We start from the raw sequence: 23,709 nt of genomic DNA on the forward strand, positions 1-23,709 counted from the left end.
CAAGTCATTTAAAAATACCCATGAAATATTCATTACAATTTTACTTTTTCCTTGAGTTGCTGAAACCAGTTTTCTGTTCTCTCTACTGCGTGAATATTTCTCATTAAAGAAACTGTGACTAAGCCCACCAGTGAATCAAAAAGCCATGTCAAAAGATGAGCATACTTACTTAGTAGCTTACCAATCGGCATCTAAACCATAATCGCTTCCGCTCATCATCCCGCCCGTTCTGCAGCCTAAGTTTTTCTGCAAATAATATCCGTCGAGTAAGGCGCTGCCGGTTTTTCCGCGGTGAAAGGTTGCAGGTAGCTGGAACTATGCTGTGTGTGATGACCAACGGTACCAGTTGTGTGGGAAAATCTAACGTGGGGTTTTTTGAGAAATCGTGTAAAAACCGGCTGGACGATTATCTATGTCTAGATGGCGAGACAGATAAAAGCAGGCAGTAGAAAGTAGAATTGGGACGCGGACATGAAATAAAGCTTAGATCCATTTAGGCAGTTTAGAAAACCTAATAACTATCTAGGTGACTTTGGGTTATTTGATTTGGATTTGGTATTTATTTATTTCAACTTTATCGCACAAACAAATAAACATGTACAAATTATTATTATTGGTATATATTTTAGGTACTTATATGAAAACGGTTTTTTCAGAAGGTACAGATGGTGCTTTTTGCCCGCATTAGTGCTCAAAGCTCAGAGTGATTCATTTCTTGTCAGGTCGAAACTTCAGAGGGCCATCTGTACTGAAAAACGTCGTACGATACACGTGCGAAAAGGAAATTCGTAAATCGTATCGATTTAAAACACTTCCTTTCAGACATGTTTTATCTTCATCGTCGGAATTGAATTTGCTGCTAATTCTTATTTAGTTAGAGATAGAGTCTATAGATGCCTAAATTGTATACAATTGCTACGTATTTGCACTAAGAGTATGCCCCCTTTGCACCCTTGTATAACAAAATTAAGCAGTGGCGGTTGGTGAAAATTTCTGCTAAGCAACACTGAGCAAAAAGAAACCTACCTTAACATTAGGTACTTTACTAGTAATCAGTTTTAGGCAAGCCGGTGGGAATCGGCTTGTATGGACCAGCCGCTGCGGGTACGTAGTTACCTAATTACAGTAACTAATAATAGGATTAGTATGACGACATTCCTTAGTACATTGTACATTCCATTATTTAAGTATAATCTAAATATAAACTAATCAATTTTTTTTGTAATAAATCCAAAAATTTTATTCATAAAAAACATACAAAATAATACAATAAACACTTACATCGAAAAAAAAATTATAAATTGAAATAGATATCATACACGAAAGAAAAAACGACAAGGCCCACTGGTGGCCGAGCCGGGAAACATTCAATAAAATAATTTGATTTGTTCCCTAGTTGTACTTACATCGAAACTTAAAATAAAACTTATAAATAGAAAATCATCTTAAATATTGCAAAAATATAAGGTAAAGTACGAGAATAATGGTCCTTCGAACCGGATGGCTTGGCTTATTCACTAAATTGAGTTCTTTGCTTTTCTACCATGTCGGCGGTAAACAAGCATGAGGACCTTCTGATGGTAAGCATTCGGCGTAGCTCATGGGTGTATGCTTCTAGGGTGCATATAGGTGCAATCGCTCGCTTTGCGATAACTAAACGCTTTAAAAGGTCTCTCAATTCGATACATTTATTAAATAATGCCTATAATTTCATGTTGAAATGAAACCTTAATAATGAAGATAAAAATAAAGTGCTACAATATTTAAAAATTAGGCTAACCCTATAATGTCAAACATATCACCCAGTTCTATTGCTGGCTGGACATATCAATAAGCTAGATTATTAACATACTAGACCCAATATAGTCGAGCCGAAGCCCTAAAAGATTACACATAGCAAAAAATGCTCCAATTTAGTCTATGCTCAGCCACGACCCACACCGTTTAGGCCAAAGCGCAAAAACTCGATCGATTCGTGTCCAAATCAAATTAAAAATGATAATCACTAAAGCTTAATTCGACTCAGAGCTTTCCTGGAACTTAAAAAAGCTACGAAATGAACGCCGCCAACGGTATCCGATAATCTACAAAAACTATGTTTCGAAATAAACGGGTCTGAACGCGCCAATTTTAAGAATGAAAATGTTTTTTTTTTCATTTCTTTGTAAATTGCATGTTATGATAAAAGTATGTGTACATGTATTTTTTGTTGGAATAAATTTAGTCTTCGGTATTAAAAAGTTGTTAACCATTATTAATTGAAACAAATAAAAGTACCTATTTCAACCTAAGTACCGTTTAAAGGTACTACCTATTACTCTATTATACAGTGTATATATGTAGGTACATATTATAATTGAATATGTCACACATTTTCTGAATAAACAATTAATTATCTTCTAATAACAAAGTTTCATAATATAAGTAACTCTCTTTCAGGTACCATTCAACTTTTAAAAATGCTCATTTTAACCATAATTTAATATCACATCTCAACTTAAACGATCAATAACAAGACAGATTTCAACCGAAACTTAACCCTTTCACATAACGCACTCACACAAGTGCGTTTTTTATGTAAAAGCGAGGGCAAGGAAAGCGTCGGCCACGTGGGGGGTGCCGTGGGGTGCTGGGCGGGGCAGCTGCATAGGGCTCCAAACGTCAGTCGCGGCGCGCGCGTCACACGGCCACGACTGCTCACTCTGAGTCTGCCGGAACACGCGCCAAAACCGCGCTTTCGAACTGTCGAATCCAATTTGAACAGATCGCGAATGAACGAAAATTAAAAATCATTCATTTGAAAACCATAAATAATAATAAACTTTTTTTCAGGCAGTATTTTTCTGCCAGTTCTAGATTATGTAAATATTTTTTTTGTGTTTTTAAATTTGCGTATAGTTGATGTGTGCGAGCGAGAGGGAGATGGAGAGTCCGGGCGAGGAAGCGGGACGGAGCGCCGCCCCCGCCACGAACGGGTCCAATAAGATCATCGGTCGCAACGTGAATGGAACCAGTAAGTCACATGCAACTTAAAAACTTTGCTCATAACTAATAATTTATTAATAGAATTCTGTAACGAGCTAATTTATGTCCGACATTCTAGCATTACAAATTGTGGAATGTGCGTTTTTTAAGTATGAATTTTTAATTTGACAAAAAACCTATTAGGTGATGGTAAATGGCAATGGTGATCTTATCTAGGCATTCAGACATTCAACTGCCCGTCCAGAGCCTAGGAGGATTTTTTTGGTTTTGTTAATGAACGACTTACCTAATTATTTACAAACGACTAAAAGTCAAATGAAAGTAATCTAACATAAATGAAAGTAATGTAACTTCATATGTGCTTAATTATTACCTAAATAAGTTTGAATTAAATAAATTACTTACATTTAATTATTCTATGGTTTAAGATATTTCTTTTTCTATTTTGACAGTTGTTCACAGGGTAGAATATTAACAAAGAAATATGATTAAACTATCTAACATTAAATTAATAAGTAATTAAAACTATACACGATGTACAATTAAAAAAATATTGTACTTTTTAATCACATCTCTGTAGCTCAGAATATAATTTAAGTACAATTTTGTCCTGTAAAAATATCAGTCATAGTTCGTAGTTGATCAGCTTCCGCGATTTTTAAGCTATTTTTTTTTTGTTATCGCCAAATGTTTTTTCATTGCTTTTTTAAGTATGTGTGGAACAAATAAAGCTTTTTTTAGTTTATTTATTTATTTTACCTTTACAAGGAAACGTGTGATCGAAATACTTATAGCAATTAGAAAACTAAACTAGACCATAGGTTATTAACATACAAGTAATTACGTGTATAGGCGACACGCCGTCTAAGCCAATAAAGATTCCATCCCCTCATTAAGAAAATATAACTTTTTCCACTCGGTAAAAAGTGGATTCTACGAAAAGTCAGGCGCTGGGAATCGAAGGCGCACACCGGTAATTTGCGTTTTTCTGCGGCTTTGTCTTGGCGCGCTTTTTGCGTGCCCCTCGGGCTTAATGCTTTCGACGATGGCTGAAGCAGTCTTGATCGTTGCCGTTTGTCATATGTTTAACATGCATCTCATTTCAAATTTACTATGCTAATTATAAATAACTATGTATTTATGTGCGATGTTATTTATTACCTTACCCAAAATCTTCGTCACTTCCATTTGAAATAAAGTCTCCCAAATCGATGAGTAATATAGCAAACGTCTATATATATTATTCATTAATACGAATAAAATAATAGCCCCATTATAAAGGGCCTGGCCGGACTGCCATGTTAAAATCGCCCCTGGCTCAATATGAAATATTGATATGCAGGATTATTCGTATTGTTACTACATGTACTACTACTGAATATTATGCCTCAAACTATTTCCGTTTATGAAAAAAATTAAAAAAAAGAAATTTTGTTTTTTATTTTTTTCTTTAAAACCGCGTATCCGATTGACTTGTTCTTTGGATATTTTATAGATATATTAGGGATACATCAATTAAAATAAAATGAACTTCCTGACTTTTTGTTAAGCACATTTTTTTTTAAATTTATGTTTTAAATAATTTTTTTTTACCACATACGAGTTAGCGACACCTACTATATTTTCATATAATAATCGCGATTTTATACTATATTACATATATTTTTATCAAAAACATTAGTTTGGATCAACAATGTCAAAATAAGTTATTTATATATTATTACCCTTTAGTACTTAGTACGTTGCTCCTGGAAAGAGATGTATGAAAATTTTGGTATAATTAATGGAAGATTTTTTAAATTGGGATATGTACATTATAGGCCGAAGTTATTTTTCATCAAGCCTCCCCACCCCTCCCCCCTCTGCGTCACCCATCCCCCCCCTGAAAGAGCCGAAAATGCGATTTTTCTCGATTTCTGACAAAACCGATTAAGATACAAAAAAAGCGTGTAGGAACAAAGTAATCCTTAATAAATTTACTACAAATCTCTCATAAACATTTTAGTGCTAGCACTTATAGTTTTCGCGCAATCCGTCACGAAAGTTGCTCCTTTCTTCAATTTTCTTTGATGAATGAAAAGTTTTCTCCTTAAATGCTTGCTACACGTTTTTTCTGTATCTTCAACGGTTTTGTCAATAATTTAGAAAAACCGCATTTTGGGCTCTTTAAGGGAGGGTAAAAGGGTGACGCAGAGGGGGAGGGGTAGGGAGGGTTGATGAAAAATAACTTCGGCCTATAATGTACATATCCCAATTAAAAAAATATCTTCCATTAATTATGCCAAAATTTTCATACATCACTTTCCAGGAGCAACGTACTAAGTACTAAAGGGTAATAATACATAAATAACTTATTTTGACATTGTTGATCCTAACTAATATTTTTGATAAAAATATATGTAATAGAGTATAAAATCGCGATTATTATATGAAAATATAGTAGGTGTCGCTAACTCGTATGTGGTAAAAAAAAATTATTTAAAACATAAATTAAAAAAAATGTGCTTAACAAAAAGTCAGGAAGTTCATTTTTTTTTAATTGATGTATCCCTAATATATATATAAAATATCCAAAGAACAAGTCAATCGGATACGCGGTTTTAAAGAAAAAAATAAAAAACAAAATTTCTTTTTTTTAATTTTTTTCATAAACGGAAATAGTTTGAGGCATAATATTCAGTAGTAGTACATGTAGTAACAATACGAATAATCCTGCATATCAATATTTCATATTGAGCCAGGGGCGATTTTACCATGGCAGTCCGGCCAGGCCCTTTGTTAAAAAAATAGGTGTTTGACACTTTTTTTAAGAGGGTTTGTATGCTAGTGCTTACCTTCTATATTCTATATAAAATCTTCTTTTTCGAACGTAAATTAAAGCCATAACTATATATCTACATGAAAAATATATTTCGCAAATAGCATATAATATGTATATAAATTTTTTTTAAAATTCTATTCCATAATACAACAAAAACTAACGTATCGCGTATGTATACGGACACAAACTACATATTAGATACTCGTAATGACCTGATATCAAATTTTATAACGCATCATTGCCTGGCTTACCCAAGGGTTTTTGTTTAATTTCATTACATTGTAACGAGGCTCTATTTCATCTATAGAAGTCTCCATTACATTATTATGAAGCTACAAATATAGATCAAACATATAATCCTAAATTATCTCGCTCGTCGCTCACAGTTTTTGTCCATAAAAATGCAATAATCCCGAGGATCAAAACCAGTCCCTGCTGCGACAAAAACAAAAACCCGCCAGTCTATGTTGTCTGTGGTCGGAAAAACCGTGGAAAACGCGGAAAAACTGCGCTCTCATTGTGAGCGGCAAAAACCGGCCGTCTTGGGAAATCGAGTAATGAAAACTGGCTTTAGAATGGGACATATTGTAGAATTGTAGATAGATATATGGTATTTTTTTATGTTAAAGTGACGGTATAGTTATGTTTAGGTAATCAGTCTTGTGAATTATGTATTATAAACGTTTAAAACCTAAAAAATTGAGTTGATGATATTGTTTTCAACAGTTGTACTGGAAGCCAAAAGCCTATATTGCTCCGGCGGGAGTTGTGGATTGTGAAAAATGTGTGTCATCTTATATTTTATTACCTATAATGACATGTATAATTTAATAATTATTTATTCATGCACTACGCGCAAACTTTGCGTTTGACAAACTGACCTAGTAATAACTTGTACACCGTGTTACCAAATCAAATTGACTGAAAACACGTATTCTGTGTAAAATTTACAATGTTTCCGAAAATGTTGACCAAAACCCTGCTTTCCGTGTAAACTACCGATGAAGCCTTTTTAGGCACATCACACAAAACCCTGTTTAAGTATTTATGTTTGCATAACCAACCCATTAACAGTCGGTAAGTATATAAGTACTACTTTTTATATCAAAACATAAGTGACATAATGAAGCACGAGTTACTACTTTAAGCTTCCTGAAAAGGATAGAAAATCAGATAATTTCATAGAGCGCTTAATTGCTTCAATTACCTACTCGTAGACATACAAGCGTATTTCAAATTTATAATTAATACCTAATTACTTATATACTTACATAATGTTTAATCAATTTCGGCTATACCTTAATTCGGGTGCGTCCCACGAGATATAACGTTAATATATATAATTTCATGTTACTAACGTTCAGCAGCAATAATGAACGTTAGATATAACACCAACATCAATACTTTTGTAAGAAATAACGCTGAAGTGCCATAATATTAGTTTCACATAACGTTTTTTAGTATAACGTTTACGTTACTTAATTTCAGTTTATATACCATACACAACGGATACCGTTCACCATGCATAACATTTCTTAATATAATATTTAAATAAGCTAATTTCAGTTTAGATACCATACACTAAGTATACCGTCCACCATAAATAACATTACTTAATATAACGATTATAATATTAGCTTAATATCAGTTTATACACCATACCGTTCTCCATATATAACATTTAACTGTTGCTAAGAAAGTAGGTTTAGGTTAGGTTAGAACTGCGACCCCCACACAAAACTGTTACTAAGAAAGTAGGTTTAGGTTAGGTTAGAACTGCGACCCCCAAACAAAACTGTTGCTAAGAAAGTAGGTTTAGGTTAGGTTAGAACTGCGACCCCCACATAAAACTGTTGCTAAGAAAGTAGGTTTAGGTTAGGTTAGAACTGCGACCCCCATACAAAACTGTTGCTAAGAGAGTAGGTTTAGGTTAGGTTAGAACTGCGACCCCCACACAAAACTGTTGCTAAGAAAGTAGGTTTAGGTTAGGTTAGAACTGCGACCCCCACACAAAACTGTTGCTAAGAAAGTAGGTTTAGGTTAGGTTAGAACTGCGACCCCACACAAAACTGTTGCTAAGAAAGTAGGTTTAGGTTAGGTTAGAACTGCGACCCCATACAAAACTGTTGCTAAGAGAGTAGGTTTAGGTTAGGTTAGAACTGCGACCCCACACAAAACTGTTGCTAAGAAAGTAGGTTTAGGTTAGGTTAGAACTGCGACCCCACACAAAACTGTTGCTAAGAAAGTAGGTTTAGGTTGGGTTAGAACTGCAACCCCACACAAAACTGTTGCTAAGAAAGTAGGTTTAGGTTAGGTTAGAACTGCGACCCCCACACAAAACTGTTGCTAAGAAAGTAGGTTTAGGTTAGGTTAGAACTGCGACCCCCATACAAAACTGTTGCTAAGAGAGTAGGTTTAGGTTAGGTTAGAACTGCGACCCCCACACAAAACTGTTGCTAAGAAAGTAGGTTAAGTTAGGTTATTATGCATTTAAAATCTTACACACAGAATGAACATTACGCCTTTTGATGTTAGATTAATTGAAAAATATATGTTATTAATATTGGGTATCCCAAACGTTATAAACATAGATCTTAGATATTATGAACATTACACCTTTTGATGTTAGAATAATTGATTAATATATCTTATAAACATTAGGTCTCCCTAACGTTATATACGTTAATCTTTATATACACTGATATTATAGAGAATAAACATTATCCACTTCGAAATTAGATTATTTGCTATTATCGATTTTGAGCATTATAACCAGTGAACGTTATGCTGAACAAGCTTATACAAAGTGAGCGTATATTTTATAAGTAATATACGATACGTTCTTATATCTCGTATTACTTACCCCCTTAATTCAGAAAGATAACTGTTTTTAAGAAATGGCTCTTCAGCGATAAGACCGCCTGTTGTTTACCTTTGTGTTGCTTCTTTATTTTTTATTGTTGTGTTTTATCGAGGAGTGCAATAGTATTTGTATTGCATTGTACTTACATATAGCCGGTCAAAGCAGTTTGTCACCAGAAAAAACGAGCGTAATTAAAATTTTCTATGGGAAAATAAACAGTTGAACATTTTTTTTAATTTTGTTACTTTTCTGTAGTGATTTAAATACATGGCTTGCCAGAAATAAGTTCTCGATAAGATATGAATCGGATCTGTCAGAGTCAAAAGTGACGGATTTCAACCAAAACCGCTACTTGGACAGTTCGAATTGGGCCGAAGTTATTCGCATGAAGTTAATATCAGTTTTTAACAATGCCTGTAAATCCCGTAAGTAATATAAAACGAGTTTTCGAGCCGGATATGTGTGATGGAAACTGGATTTTTCTTTTGGCACCGGCATGCCATACACAACCACCTTTTTACAACCGAAATGCAATATAAAATGAAACATGCACATAATTAAATTCCCCTTAAATGCATATTCTCTCGCAAAAACGACTTCTTAAGCCGCAACATGTGCAATCTACATATTATGGAGATTCGCGCCAATTTTTACACAACCTCAGCATAATATCATAATAAACCTACTTATAATAAAGTTTAAGAATGTGCGCTATATTCTTGATGTACGGCCTCGGAAGCACTTCCTGTTTTCTTTTTTAAAATACGGCTGTATGCAAGAAACACATGCGAGATGGTATGGAATTAAAAATAAATGTAAAGTGTTTTTCAGAGTCGACAACGTTCGCTCGGAGTAGGTAATTGAAGTTAAAAAAGTAAAAATATAGCAAAAATGCTTGATGGTATTATAAACAGTTTTTCTTTCATTGTAATGACAAGAACAGCAATGTTATACCTATTTATGTTGTTGATTTATATCTTCGACGGCCATGAGCAAGCATGCTGGAGATATCTTTATCGAAATAACGAGGAGAGTAAAAAACCTGCAGCTTTAAAATGAAAGCATATACAATCGTCCAGACGTGCCGGAAAAACACTACTAAAGTAGTAAAGCTCATCGAAATGTGACATTTTGGTAGCGAAATAAATATGGCGTCGATCGCTAGCGCTTATTATAAATAATTAATGATTCCACCCGCTCTTATGCACGATAAAATGCCATTACGGTTTTCATTGGGTCCACGCAAAAAACCGAAAACCGCCGTCGGCCGAGCGCGCCCAAAAAATACCTTTAAAAGCGCGCGGACATCGCTGAAATTCCCGCGGTTTCTTACGGCCAGTCATTTGACTCTGCCATTAACTCAAGAATTAAACTGTAAAAAAACAACGGGCCCGATAAAGGTATATCGTTTTTGTGACATAAATAAAGGGAATATGGAAAGGGCGCAAAGCCAGCCACCGCCGTCGCTTAATGGCGTCAACACGATAAATATTGCACTCATGAAAATTCAAGACGAGACGAGACGAACTAAAAACAAGTTCGCCTCATCCGACATTATCAACGCAGCGTGCCATAATTATTTATGGAGTTCATAATTTGACGATTTTAGTGAGTGATAATGATCATCGAGAATTGTTTATTACTTTTGGTTCTCTATTAGAGTAATTCTCTAAATATGGACTACCATATAGACTTTATGAAATAAAACTCAGAATGTTAAAGTAAGAGACATGTAATTACTGTTAATCAGTCCAGAACTTATCTGGCATTTCTTAATTTAAAAAAATAAAAATCACATATACGAACAATATATCTAACAAAATTTTAATTTTTCTAAAATATGTCAAACTTAAAACTAAATAAATAATATGGACCACTAAGTATTTAATATGCCCTAGGGTACAAAATATGGACCACTGTGATTGAGATGTTATAATTTTCTTATTATTCTAATAATAAAGGAACTTGTAATCAACCTTAATTTTCAAGTAAATCTATCCATTACCATTTTCAGCTAATTGATAAGCCAAACACTTATTTACAAAATTTCAAGAAAATTGGTTGCGATTTGCGACAATTGCAACATGGATTGCAATAGAGGAGAACGGCCATATAAAGTGAAACTTGTTCAGTCAAATTGTAGAACTACGTTAAAACGCTTTGGTTAATAAATTGAGTATTTCATTTCATTAGAAAGTCATATTTTCACTTTCTCCTTACATTATATAGGTATGCAGAGAGTTACTCCATGGTGGCATATTTGATTTGATCATAGCATGCTGTTCAATAAATACATAATAAAATATTCTTTTTTTTATTAATAATTAAGTATTTTAATTTCGTTAATCTTCGTATGTGTTATAAACACAGAATTAGATTTAGATAGAAGAAACGAGTTCATTTATTTGTATGGCGGCCGAGCGTGTCAGATTTTGTACTGAAGTTGTTACTTCGTGATTTTAAATATGTCTCAGGCCCTTGAGTGTTGATAAGTTTTATGTTGTTGCAATTAAATATCATGTAACGAGGCATTTTTAATGTTTTTGTTGACTTCAACTTACAAAAATTGACGCCCGAAAGCTGCAAGCTGCGATTAAAGACGGACAACTCAGTGGATTTCACTGAGTTCATTTGACACGCTAAGTAGATACGTTTGCTTGATCTATGGTATATATGACCACTGTGGTTATAAACCATGTAAATTAACCTAAATCTAAATATAGCCTAAATTAAAACTAAAATAAAAAATTCCCCCTTTGGCAATGTTCCGTAGATGCTGCCAACATTACCTCGCTGAATCGCAACGCTAGTTAAAAAATATGTAGTAGGTAGGTACTAGCTGTCTAACATGGGTCTAACGTTTGTCACGAGCGGTGGCTAAGAAATTATATTTTTTAATGGAAGGTTTGAATGTTAACCTATTCTTAATTATTTATGTATTCATGAAATTTGTTTATGGCATATATAAGTATAATGTTTACCTATTAGGTAACATTCTTACTCATTTTAACAAAATGTTAATCGGCTCCCTGCAACCATCATACACATTATACGTGTCGTGTCAGTAATAAAAATTCACACCAATTGCCTTATAATTTAATGGGGCCCGCCGGTAATATTTATATAATTTTTTTTAATAATTGTTTAATATCCCAGTATGAATGGATTATTGTACAAATACGGAGATACTAGTTGTGACTATTAATAGAGTACAATGTAAGAAAACGGCACTATTAAAAATAATGGCAAGGTATAAAAAATATTGATACGCATGTATCGACTTTATAAGTAAGCAAAAGTTTTCAAAAACAGTACTTTTCTGCATTATCTCTTTAATTAAAACTCACCACGTCGTATCACAAAAAAGTCGACACGATAAAAAACCTAGTCATTTGTGTTCATGTTCCGTTCCTTTCGAATGTAGACGACCGTTTTAATATCAGAAATGACAGATGCGTCACTCCGACTCTCATCACTCGGCCAGTAGCCACAAAAAGTGCGTATTCCAACAATCTAAATAGCATTTGCATACAACTTATCGCATTGTTGAAGAAGCTCACAAAATTATCTCAGCCGGTAGGGAAACATGGAACTAACTGCAATCTCGAATTAATCTCCTTTTTAGTCATGGATAGTGGCGCCCCTTCCTTAATATCAGATAAGTTTGCAAAGCTGAGGAATGAATGGAGAGAACAGAAAGGGCTGAAAAAAAGTACTGTTTTTGAACGCATCTTTGCGTAATCGCATTCTTTATTTGAATTGAATGTGAGTCGATTGTCTATTGTATGTGGACTATGCGGCGAGGGAGTTGTGATTGTAGTTTATCATTTGTTTATAAACTGCCGTTTTTTCTCATTTATTATTTTTAATACGTTTTTTCAGTTAGTGGAGTCATTACGTAACTATTAAGCACCCACTATGAAAAATTAATATTTTTTTTGTTAATTTTTTTACTTAGTTACTATGTATTAAAGATCTGACATATCAGTCCTTATTATTACTTTTTAAATATTAATGAAACGATGTGATAGCTTATAATAATTAATATAAACATTATAATTTATCTAATAATGTTAAAAGTAGGTACATTACCGAAAGTGCAGAAATTCGAAACAAGTGGTGATTAGTTAAAACACGACACAAAGATAGGTGTTTTAAATCGACACTAATTTCGCACGTGTATCATACCTATGACGTTTTTCAGTAGTTTCAGTAGGTACATATAACCAGGGTTGGGCAAAATACTGGCCAATAGTATTTCAAATACAAAATACTAATTACATTTGGAAATGTATTTCAAATATAAAATACTACATACTTTGGTGACGGGTATTTCAAATACAAAATATAGTGTTTAAAGAAATGTATTTCAAATACCAAATACAAAATATAGCGTTTCTAAAAATGTATTTAAAATACAAAATACTTTTGACCACTCCAACTGGTAAAGGTTTACGGATGAGAAATTTGTACAATTTTGCAGTTCAAAAGTAATTTCATATAAAATTTACCTTGATATCCAGGATATCATATCCTAAGTTAGATGGTATTAATATTATGATTTGATATCATGTTTAATAAAAAATATTTCATTTATAAAATAGGTAAATTCTACCAGCAAGCTTAAGACATCAAGTTAAAATTTGTATGAAATTGCAATTTTGCTATCTGTTTTCGAAGAACAAAGAGTCTTTAACAGTTGGTGTGGTGAATCAACTCGCCAAGATAACAGGGTCTACTTATGAAATTAACGGACAATACTTATAGGTAGGCATGCACAGAATTTAAAAATAAACTTAAACGTTTCTTTCAATGTTTTGACGACCGGTCTGGCGCAGTCGGTAGTGACCCTGCCTGCTACGCCGCGGTCCCGGGTTCGAATCCCGGTAAGGGCATTTATTTGTGTGATGGGCACAGATATTTGTTCCTGAGTCATGGATGTTTTCTATGTATGTAAGTATTTATATATTATATATATAGTTGTCTGAGTACCCACAACACAAGCCTTCTTGAGCTTACCGTGGGCCTCAGTCAATCTGTGTAAGAATGTCCTATATTTATTTATTTATTTATTTATTTATAAATGTCACCCCTTCTATTTAATCAATGAGTTTACTGATAAAATAAAATGAAAAATAATGTACATACTTCTTATATGAATATCAATATACTTTATTTTATAAGCTTAATTTTAACATGTTGCATGACTAGGTTGAGCAATGACCTATTGGGCATTTTCAAAAATTGGGACCCAAAATTAGTGAAAGTTGTTAACAAAAATTAACTCGATGTCAGTTTTGTGACGACAATTAAGCGTGAAATTTCAAAAAAAAAATTGCTTTTCTATTAATTACATAAACTATAAGCAATAATCTACATTTAGAACATGAAAAAAGTTGGTTTTTAGACAAAGTTTACAATGGGTACAAAGTGTACAAGTTTCTAATGGGTCGGCAACGCGCACGTGACACCCCTTGAGTTGCAGGCGTCCATAGGTTACGGTGACCGCTTTCCATCAGGCGTGCCATATACCTGTTTGCCACCGACGTGATATAAAAAAAATATTCTTAATTGTTGTCACAAAACTGACATCGAGTTAATTTTTATTAACAAATGTCACTAATTCTGGGTCCCAATTTCTGAAAATGCCCAATAAACGAAACTTGAAAAGATTGAAACTTGGTTTTTATGAATTTAAGAATTCCCTTTCATAAAAACCAAATTCCTAAAAGTATTGTCCGATAAGTTCCGTCTAGTTGGCGAGTGAATGTATCCAGAGTAGTGGCAGTAGTAACAAAAGTGATGTGACACTTCAGTTCAGTTTTTAAAATTAAATGGCTTCAGTCCATTGGGACTATTTTGCCAGTGTCAAGGTGATATGAGCTAATATTAGTAATTTTTGTACAGTAAGTACGACATTGTACGGCGACTTAGCACTTGTAAATTGATAGCTAGATTTTACAAGAGCACGTGGACTACCGGCCGTTTACGACAAAAAAGAGGCTAAACACGTTTCGAGAACAATTCTTCATCAGCTTCTCACTACACCATTAGTTTACTGCATAATAAGCTATCAATATTACACTTTAAACAACATTAATGAGTAAAAGAAAAATAAATTATTCACGACACGAAACCGCTAAGATGGCGTCCCAACCGGAAGTCCGATGTGACACTTGTCGCTGATAGTAGTGACAAGTGACATTTGACGTTGACACTTGACAGTGTTGCCGTTTTTAATATATCACAGTCTTCTATAGGGACTATCGGACTATCGCAGAGTTAAAAACTTTTCAGAAATGTATTTTATGCAAATGTATTTTACAGCCTTGAGTATTTCAAATACAAAATACTAAATGCATGTGTCTAGGTATTTGAAATACCAAATACAAAATACTTAACCAAGCAGTATTTGAAATACAAATACAAAATACGTATTTGTATTTTAAACGAGTATTTCAAATACATGTATTTGAAATACTGCCCAACCCTGCATATAACCCTTTGAAGTTTCGACCTGACAAGTAAATGTACTACTTTGCGAACTAGTGCAATAAAAAGACACCATATGTACTAAAAAACATTTTTAATTTATTCCTACTGTATATCGGTAGTTTAGACTTTCAAATCGTCACGCTATCGATTTATTCTGATTAGTCAAACCGTTTAGGCCAGAATATTCAGCAGGCTATGGAAATGTACATCTTGTTGAATTGTAATAAGACAGTTATGATTAATCGTAGCAAAATGATCAGGGTATAATTAAGTAATCTTAAACGCTTACACGCTTGAGGCACAGTATAAGTGTAAAACGCAGTACTTTAAACTACGATTATGTAACTGTTACTTAATGAATTGGATTGAAATACGAATGTGGATATATAAAGTGAATGAAGCGAGTTTTATCAAATAATCATAATTTAATAGAAAATTTATGCAAAAAATCGTTTATACATTATGAACAATGTTTCAGCCTTTTTTACACAATTTTATATTCTTTATGTATAGATTTTGCAATTGCAATAAATATAATTTAGTTTATTGTGTACTCGGTAGCGTCTAAGTAAAATGAATTAATTGCGTGTAAAAAAACTGAAAAGGGGCTGCATCCTCGACCTGCCTCAGACCATACAGCATACAATCTCAAAAATATATTTAAAAAAAAATTCGGAAAATAAAATGCTGTTAAAAATAAAATTGGTATCCTAAAATTTGGAACTTGAATTCTCAAATATTTTGCTCTGTTGAATTCGGAACTAGAATTAATTGTAGTTCATATTTTGCATGTCGTTCACCGACTGATGAATACAGTGAATACTTTGTCATCTACTGTACTCAACATCATGTAGGTACGTACATGTACGTACTATATGTTAATATTAAGTATTCTGACAAATAAAACTATTCTGATTCTGATTCATAATTCGAATTTATTTTGAAAAGGAACTCAGGATTTTAGAAGATAAAATACTGCGCGTTAGGTCAAGTACTAGATTCCATGGTAAACTATTCAGGGTGGCTAGCCGAATGGCACAATCGCTCACGAAACGCTCACGAAACGAAGCGCTGGCTCTGTCGCGCCAATACGCAAGCGCGATAGAGATAGATATCTACTAGCGCTTCGTTTCGTGAGCGTTTCGTGAGCGATTGTGCCATTCGGCTAGCCACCCAGTAATAATTATTGAATTCCATTCCATTTCCATGTATAATCCGATGAGAGCTAATTTGAACTGATCAAATTATGATACAGAATTGCGAATGAGGAAATAACTTTATCTGAAGTAGGTATTTACATGTGCAGCCTCGCAAAAAAGAGTAGAACATAATAGAGGCGCCACCGTCTATATATACCGTATTGCATGTGGCAACTTTTGTACGAGAAAATTAAGTGTTGCTATGATAAAAACAGTGACTCAGTGTAGGGTTCCGTAGTTTCCCGTATTATTTTCAAAAACTGTTCAACCTATCAAGTTTAAAATAATTTTCCTAGAAATTCTAACGTTAACGTTCTAATTTGTGATTTTTTTCATATCTTTTAAACTTATGGTTCAAAAGTTAGAGGGGGGGTAGACACATTTTTTTTACTTTTGGAGCGTTATTTCCGAAGGTATTAATTATTTTACCACTTTGGCGGCGTGACGTGATTGATATACATATTGATACCCAGCTTTCTAGTACTAACTGTCACTGAGATTATCCACGGACGGACGGACGGACGGACAGACATACATGGCAAAACTATAAGGGTTCCTAGTTGACTACGGAACGATAAAAAATAGTTACTGTGGTGTGGTGTATGTATGCAAGTATCTCTGATACTCTTAAGTTACCTAAACTTTAAAGAGTGCGAGCTGATTATTTGCATACAATTAATTTATTTCATTTAGATGCTACCAAGTATGTATAATATAAAATTGTGTATATTTAGGTATTATATCTTGTGGTGTATTGACAATTTTTTTGGTCATAAACACGCTTGTATTATTTATTATGTTGCAGGCACATACAATACTACATATATCTTTATTTTGTGAAAATTTAAATGAAAAATATACATATTGAACTGCCATTTGTACTTTCATAAAAAATCAAATCGTTTTCTTCCAACAAATCGACTCACAACCCCCATGCGCAGCAGTAAATTGAATTATTATTCAGACATCTTAAAATATAAAAGTGAAATGTAGATGGTCGTCACAAAAACCAACATAATAAATCAAAAAATCAAAAATGACCACGAAACCTACATCGACACCTGTCTTTAAGTCAAACATTCAATAAAATATCAATCTACATTCAATGCATATCAATGCAGGTCAATGACCTTTCTACCAACCTTAGTAACTGATCGTTCAAAAACCACCCTTTTGTTATGAAACTTTAGATTTATTTTAACCGCAAATGTAAGATTGCTATAAGAAACTAACAAATATTTAATTTCATTCTAAAAATAACAGAAATCACCCTTATGATCTAGATATTACGTGTGTATTGAACCGTAAAGTTATTTTTGTGATGTCCAGTAACATCTGCCAAGACAGCTGCCGAAGATTAGAATCAAACCCCTTCGGTTTCCTGTCTTTGTCTGGCATATGGGGTGTGAGAGGGAGGGGCGCGGGTGTTCGAATCACGGTCAAAGTCAGAGGTTTTGGACAGGAAGCTGGACGGAGATTTAAGGTGAAGGTGACTTTTTATTTATGGCAAGAGTAGGCAATAGATTTCCACCAGTAAGTCAAATTGCTTAATATTTTTTATTAAGCTCATTTGCCTAGGACCTAAAGTATCTAAGTGAGGGAGACTAACTGACACAAATTCTGAAGAAAACTGTCGAGAACTGCAGTAATTGTCCTTTTGTGTAGCATCCTCCAAACTCGCGCGTATCGCGAGTGTGGAACTGTGGATTCGATAGGTTTGCAGAAAGAATCAGCACTCACGTTCGCGGCATCGCGCCGCGAACCGCGCGCGAGTGTGGAGGGCGCCTATAAAGAAGTCACCCAAACTGAAAAGAAAAGTGCATGTGCATGTAATAGTTAAAAGCGACGAAAGAGCTGCCTAACAGACTGCCTTATCAGAAATATTGTGGCGCAGAACTATGGCGGAGAGACGCAGCAATTGGGCATTTCTATTTAAACTTGTACCATGACTCATTTGAGAAGTTGAAAATAAAATTGGCATTATTTGGTATTTTGTCGTGTTATTCTGTTAGAAAATATATTCTAGTTTACGAAACACTGAAGAGAATCGCAATATTTTTAGGATAAACTAGTTAAAATGAATTTTTATTATGATGGGAGAGGTTTTTTGTGGTCCGTTTGGTTACAAATGTTTTTTAGTGTAGGAAATAAAAGACATACTTGAACCAAAGGTTTTAATGTTTAATAGATATAATTCGTATTAAACAAAGTAAAAACAATCATCATTTAATAATACTAATGAAACTTTTTTTATAAAACCGTATTTTAGGTGGTTTGGTTACGGCATGGTCCCAAACCGTACCTTATTTTTAGTTTTATTAAGTAACTACGGGCATTATTGACATATAATGTATAACAATCAATAGAATTAACGAAACTTGTAATTATTAGCATTAAAACCTAAGATTTATAGCTTCTATGCTTTAATTAAACAATAAAAAACACTTTTTTAACAAGGGGACAATTTCCAAATGGACACCTATGTAACTTAACGGACAAAGTAAGGACGAGATCACAATAAGCAAACATTTCACTCAAATGCTTGCTCAGTAAAAAAACACAGTACGTAGGTACTTGAAATATCAGAACTTATAATATCAATACTTATTAAAAATATATATCACTATGATAATGGCTTTTTATGAAATATACCTAATATCTAATCTCACTTTGGGTAGAGTTTAGTTCTACTAAACATCTGTGGTATCAAATGCGTATTAATCACAGTTAAAAATAATAATATTAAAATTAATATTTCTTATCAAAATGAATTTAAGTAATAGTATATTAAGTAGAAAACACATTAAACGGAGTATTTTCTTAAGTAATGGGAAATATCTTCTATTTAGTAACAAAAATTATCTTATTATTATATAAGGTCATATTTTGTACCCATGACATCTGCAAATTAGTATGAATATTACCAAAAAATAAGCATGGACAAAGTCACGGCAAAAAACTAGCTATTCTCAATGTGCACGCAACTTTACCGTGTCAGTTTGGTTACATTTGACTGTCCGGCAATATGTTACGCTGCAAATTGTTTCCAAACGGACGTAACGATTTGTCTAGACCAGAATTAAATCGATTGAAAATAATACAAAACTAACAGCAATATTTAACTTATTTACTTGAGAAATAACTGTATGAGGCATTGATTCATTTAACATCAACAGTTCTTTACTTACCTAACAGTTTAGTTACGTAAAAATTAGAACAAAACGGACCAAACATAGTGGTAAACTTACCTATCACATGCCAGCACTCCTTGTCGGTCGCGGTTTGGCTGTTTTATTAACCAAAGTGAAGTTAGACAAGGTTTGTCTATGGTCACAGGTTTGCCAGGATTAAAATAAACCTTAAATGTTGGTAAAAAATATTTTGCTACTTAGTTAAAACTGCGTAACCAAACGGACGATCTCGAAACTGGACATTTCGAGGGGACAACGTTTTTATCGAAATTATACCCTGTTACTGTTGATTTTAAAGTTCTTTTTCGTCAAAAATACGTTTTCTACTACTTAAACTATGGTAGAAATGCATTACTTAATGTTACTATCATAGAAAAAAATTGTGTAAAAGTCCAACAAAACTTCGAATCGTGGAAGGGGACAGTACTACAGCCACATTTTACCATATTTTAAAACTTAATTGTAAGTATAAAAAATGGATTTATTATGCATTTTACTTGATAAATGATGCGTCTACTTAATATATTTCAATAAAAACCAACATTTACCCAGTTAAAACTTCAATCTTAAGAGTAAATCGCAAAAAATGTAAGGGGACATGCGAAAACTCGGGGGTACAACTTTAAATAGAAATGCCCAATTAACTAGTATCCAAATATTCCTCGATCCACAAAAAAAATGTGTCTCCACCAAGTTTCCAAGAACGAAAAGGAAGGAAATGACACCACAACCCGCCCCCAAATTTTGTCGGGTCATGTGCCAAACACCCTGTATTAAATAACTTGTTAGAGTTTCACAGTTTCTAAACCACTAATTAGTAATTACACACAAAATTCTCTATAGAAAATTACGATAGAAAATGCGTAGAAACTACATCTCTATTCTCTACGCAAGGGAGTAACTTTGGTATAAAACGAGCTCGAATAGGGAACTTGACTGTTCTTAAAATAAAATATTTTATACCATGCATGAAATAAAGCATCAGATAATTATTAGAAAAACACGGAAAGAAGTTATTTTTAAATCGAATTCCTATTTAATAAGTCAGGTAGAAATTATATAAAGTAACTGAATTGACCGTGACGTCACTCAACTCGATTTCATATTAATTCCATATTAGCAAGTCGTACAAATTCGTTTTGACAGTTCTTAAAAAGAAGCTGATTTGACTAGGAGACAAGTAGTAGTAGTAGACAAGAAGTTTCGATTCGCCGCTGAGAATTATTAACAACATTCTGCCTCCACTAACTATGTCGAGTTTTACAACTGATTGTACAATCAGTTGACTTGGAAGGGAGCTAAGCCACACGCCTACCACACACCGACCACGCGAATTACAAAGTCAAGTAAGTTGTAGGCGGAATTTGGCACGCAATACGCCTACAGCTGAAGTATTTTGTCATGTGAGCCGATTTTACTTTTTGTTGTAAGTTTCGTTATATACAACTACCTTGTTTCAGAGAAAACTTCTCTTGCAGAAAATTTTACGCATATTTGGATAAAATTTGGGGCTGTGATGAAGAGTCCATTCTGAGGGACCTCACAATTAAACGTAATAATATTTCCTTGAATATTAACTTATAATTTATAATTAACAGTGCGAAGTTTTTTTAAGATATATAAATATGACAAATAAAATATCGCGAATATTACCTAAATCACGTATATAAACTATAGTTTGTATTTAGTCTGCAGTTTCGTTGGTTAGCATGCTAACTTTTACACACTATATGTACAGTCACTACATCGCAGACATTGAAGTCTGAAAATGAAATACCTACACCTTAACTTAAGGGTTGATGAAGTGTTTAGATGGTCCCGCTATGAGTGTACTGCATATGAAAACATTCCCTTAAAGCATAAAAACCGTGCCGCACAGAAATTGTGAATATAATTATCTTTTATCGGCAATAATTGCGGTTAAAAAAGCTACGCCTTATATACAGTATCACGCTATGTTTGCCGTCGCACCAAATTCAATAGCCTATTAACTCCATTACCCAAATATAGTTTTAATGCACCCAAGCCATCAGAAGTGGCAAAAAACCTTGCCTCTGTCGCCTGACCCACTAGCGACATGCCGCCAAAGTAAATACCAAAGAAATTTAAACTCTATGGTTACAGCAATATAGAGCTGGCCGGATGTAGGTCAGTGGTTACATCGGATGATCATAGATAGGATAGGGTTTATTGTTTGTTTTACGACTTTTTAATCAAGGAAATGTGACTTTGTGGTTTGTGGAAGATTGTGTTTGAAGTTACAGATTACAGAATGTAAATTTCATTAAAATAAAAAAATTAAACATTTTAATTTCATAAAAAAATTAAGAACAATGAAATAGTAGCCATACCTACTACATGTAATAAAAAAACAGAAACATAAATTAAACTACGTACATCAGTAGTCACTTTGTCAATAATAATAAAAATGATGAAATGGTGGTATTAAATCAATTTGTTAGAAAACCACAAGGGAAAGGGTAAACTTTCAATTTCATCCCTAAATTAATTAACGAATCTAACACATGTTAATATTTTGTCTGTTACTTTGTCACGCTTTCTCCAAGGAATAAGCATTAGTCACCATCTTAACCCTTTGCCACCTGTTAGAATAAAAAAAATAAACGTCAGTTGTTTCCCGCCCGACCAGAGAGATTTGTTTTATTTCTTTTTAATTGTTAATTTGAATGATTGCGGATGCCGCTGTTGTATTTTTAAGGGGTTCTGATTTTAGTGGCCAGCATTGAATCGGAAGTAACATGTGTCTCTGGTCCGCCGTCAAATTTGATAGTCATTATTTTTAATTTTATTCCACACTGTCGGTGTTTGTATTTTTTAGCCAGCTTAGAATAAATATTGGGAGATGAAAAAACTCAGGACATTTTTACTCAGGAGTCCTGAAAACTTTAGAATAACCAGTAAATATAAAATAATTCATGTTATATAACATGAATTATTTTGCTATGGTGTACTATTTCATTCTTGTACAAGTACCTACAGTAATGGCTTGATCTATATTCTACACGTTAAACTTCCGTGAGACATATTCAAATAATTAATTGAAATACGGTTGTACTCACGTTATCACGTTGTGTGTCGTGTGAGTCGTGTGTCGTCACGTTTGCGGAGTCTAGCCGTCGCGTGAACTCCTATACGCCTGAAGAGGGGCCTCCGAATTGGCCCGAAACATGTCGCAGCAATAGCGATATAATAACGTGAGTACAACCGTATTTCAATTAATTATTTGATCTATATTTATTTATTATTCTCAAATTCTGGGCGTATAAAATAAAAAAATAACAAAATCCAGGTACTTACCTATGTGCGGTTCTAAGCTAAGCATTCACAGGTACCTATAATTAGAGGCGGTGAACATGCACGGTTATCTCGTTAATTAATTACCTATTGTATATTGTTATTTTAGTGATGATAATGTTATGTCTAAATCATTTTTTAACATTTTTTGAAAATTACAAGTTTACTTTTTCGAAACATATTATACTTTGAAAAGTTATGAATCAAGAAACGATTAAATGTAAATATTGAATTAACCTCTCACGGTATTCTCACACTGTTTTTCATATTGTTTCGAAAAAAGGCGGGCTGTCACAAAAACGCGGGAACCCACATCGCTCTATAGTCTATAGTTAACGCTTCATAAGGTTTTTTTATATAGACACCTGTACAGGGAAGGTGAGGGAGAGGCATCAAGAGGGCGAGTAATAAAGGAGTGAAAAAGCATGATAAAAAACCTAATGATGCCAACGTGAGAATGCGTTTGTACACTGTAGGCGACTTGTAACGCAATTAGTGTTTATTTCGTTCTTATTACATTCCTGGTTCGAAATGGCATTGCGAGAATAATAATCTATATTGTTTTCACGCTCTTTTTAGCAGCAAATGCACATCAACCTCCATCTATAGCGATGCAGTACACCGCACTATTTTGCGATCAATGACCATTATTAATTTTCATTATTGTAAGAAATGTCGACAGTTCGTGATCAGTAAATACATATGATGTATTAGTATGGTATAGTAATATGTTTATAGGTTCCTACCTACTCCTGTAAGAGTAGTACTGGAGACATAACTGTAGAAAATTCCCTTAATTATACAGAATCGCAAAATTGACAAACATGGACACTTGGACAC

General features: G+C 33.6%; 1 protein-coding gene across 1 annotated transcript in view; it reads left to right on the forward strand.

Moving 5' to 3' along the window:
• Nucleotides 1-2,873: 2,873 nt before the first annotated feature.
• LOC125233337 (NGFI-A-binding protein homolog) overlaps nt 2,874-23,709 on the forward strand; it is a 43,952-nt gene continuing 23,116 nt past the window's right edge. Inside the window, 1 exon segment of the mRNA XM_048139320.1 lies at nt 2,874-3,013. Within this exon segment, the coding sequence (XP_047995277.1) occupies nt 2,902-3,013 (112 nt within the window). The 5' untranslated portion in view covers nt 2,874-2,901.

Source organism: Leguminivora glycinivorella, chromosome 1 (assembly GCF_023078275.1).
Source record: "Leguminivora glycinivorella isolate SPB_JAAS2020 chromosome 1, LegGlyc_1.1, whole genome shotgun sequence".
Classification (NCBI taxonomy): domain Eukaryota; kingdom Metazoa; phylum Arthropoda; class Insecta; order Lepidoptera; family Tortricidae; genus Leguminivora; species Leguminivora glycinivorella.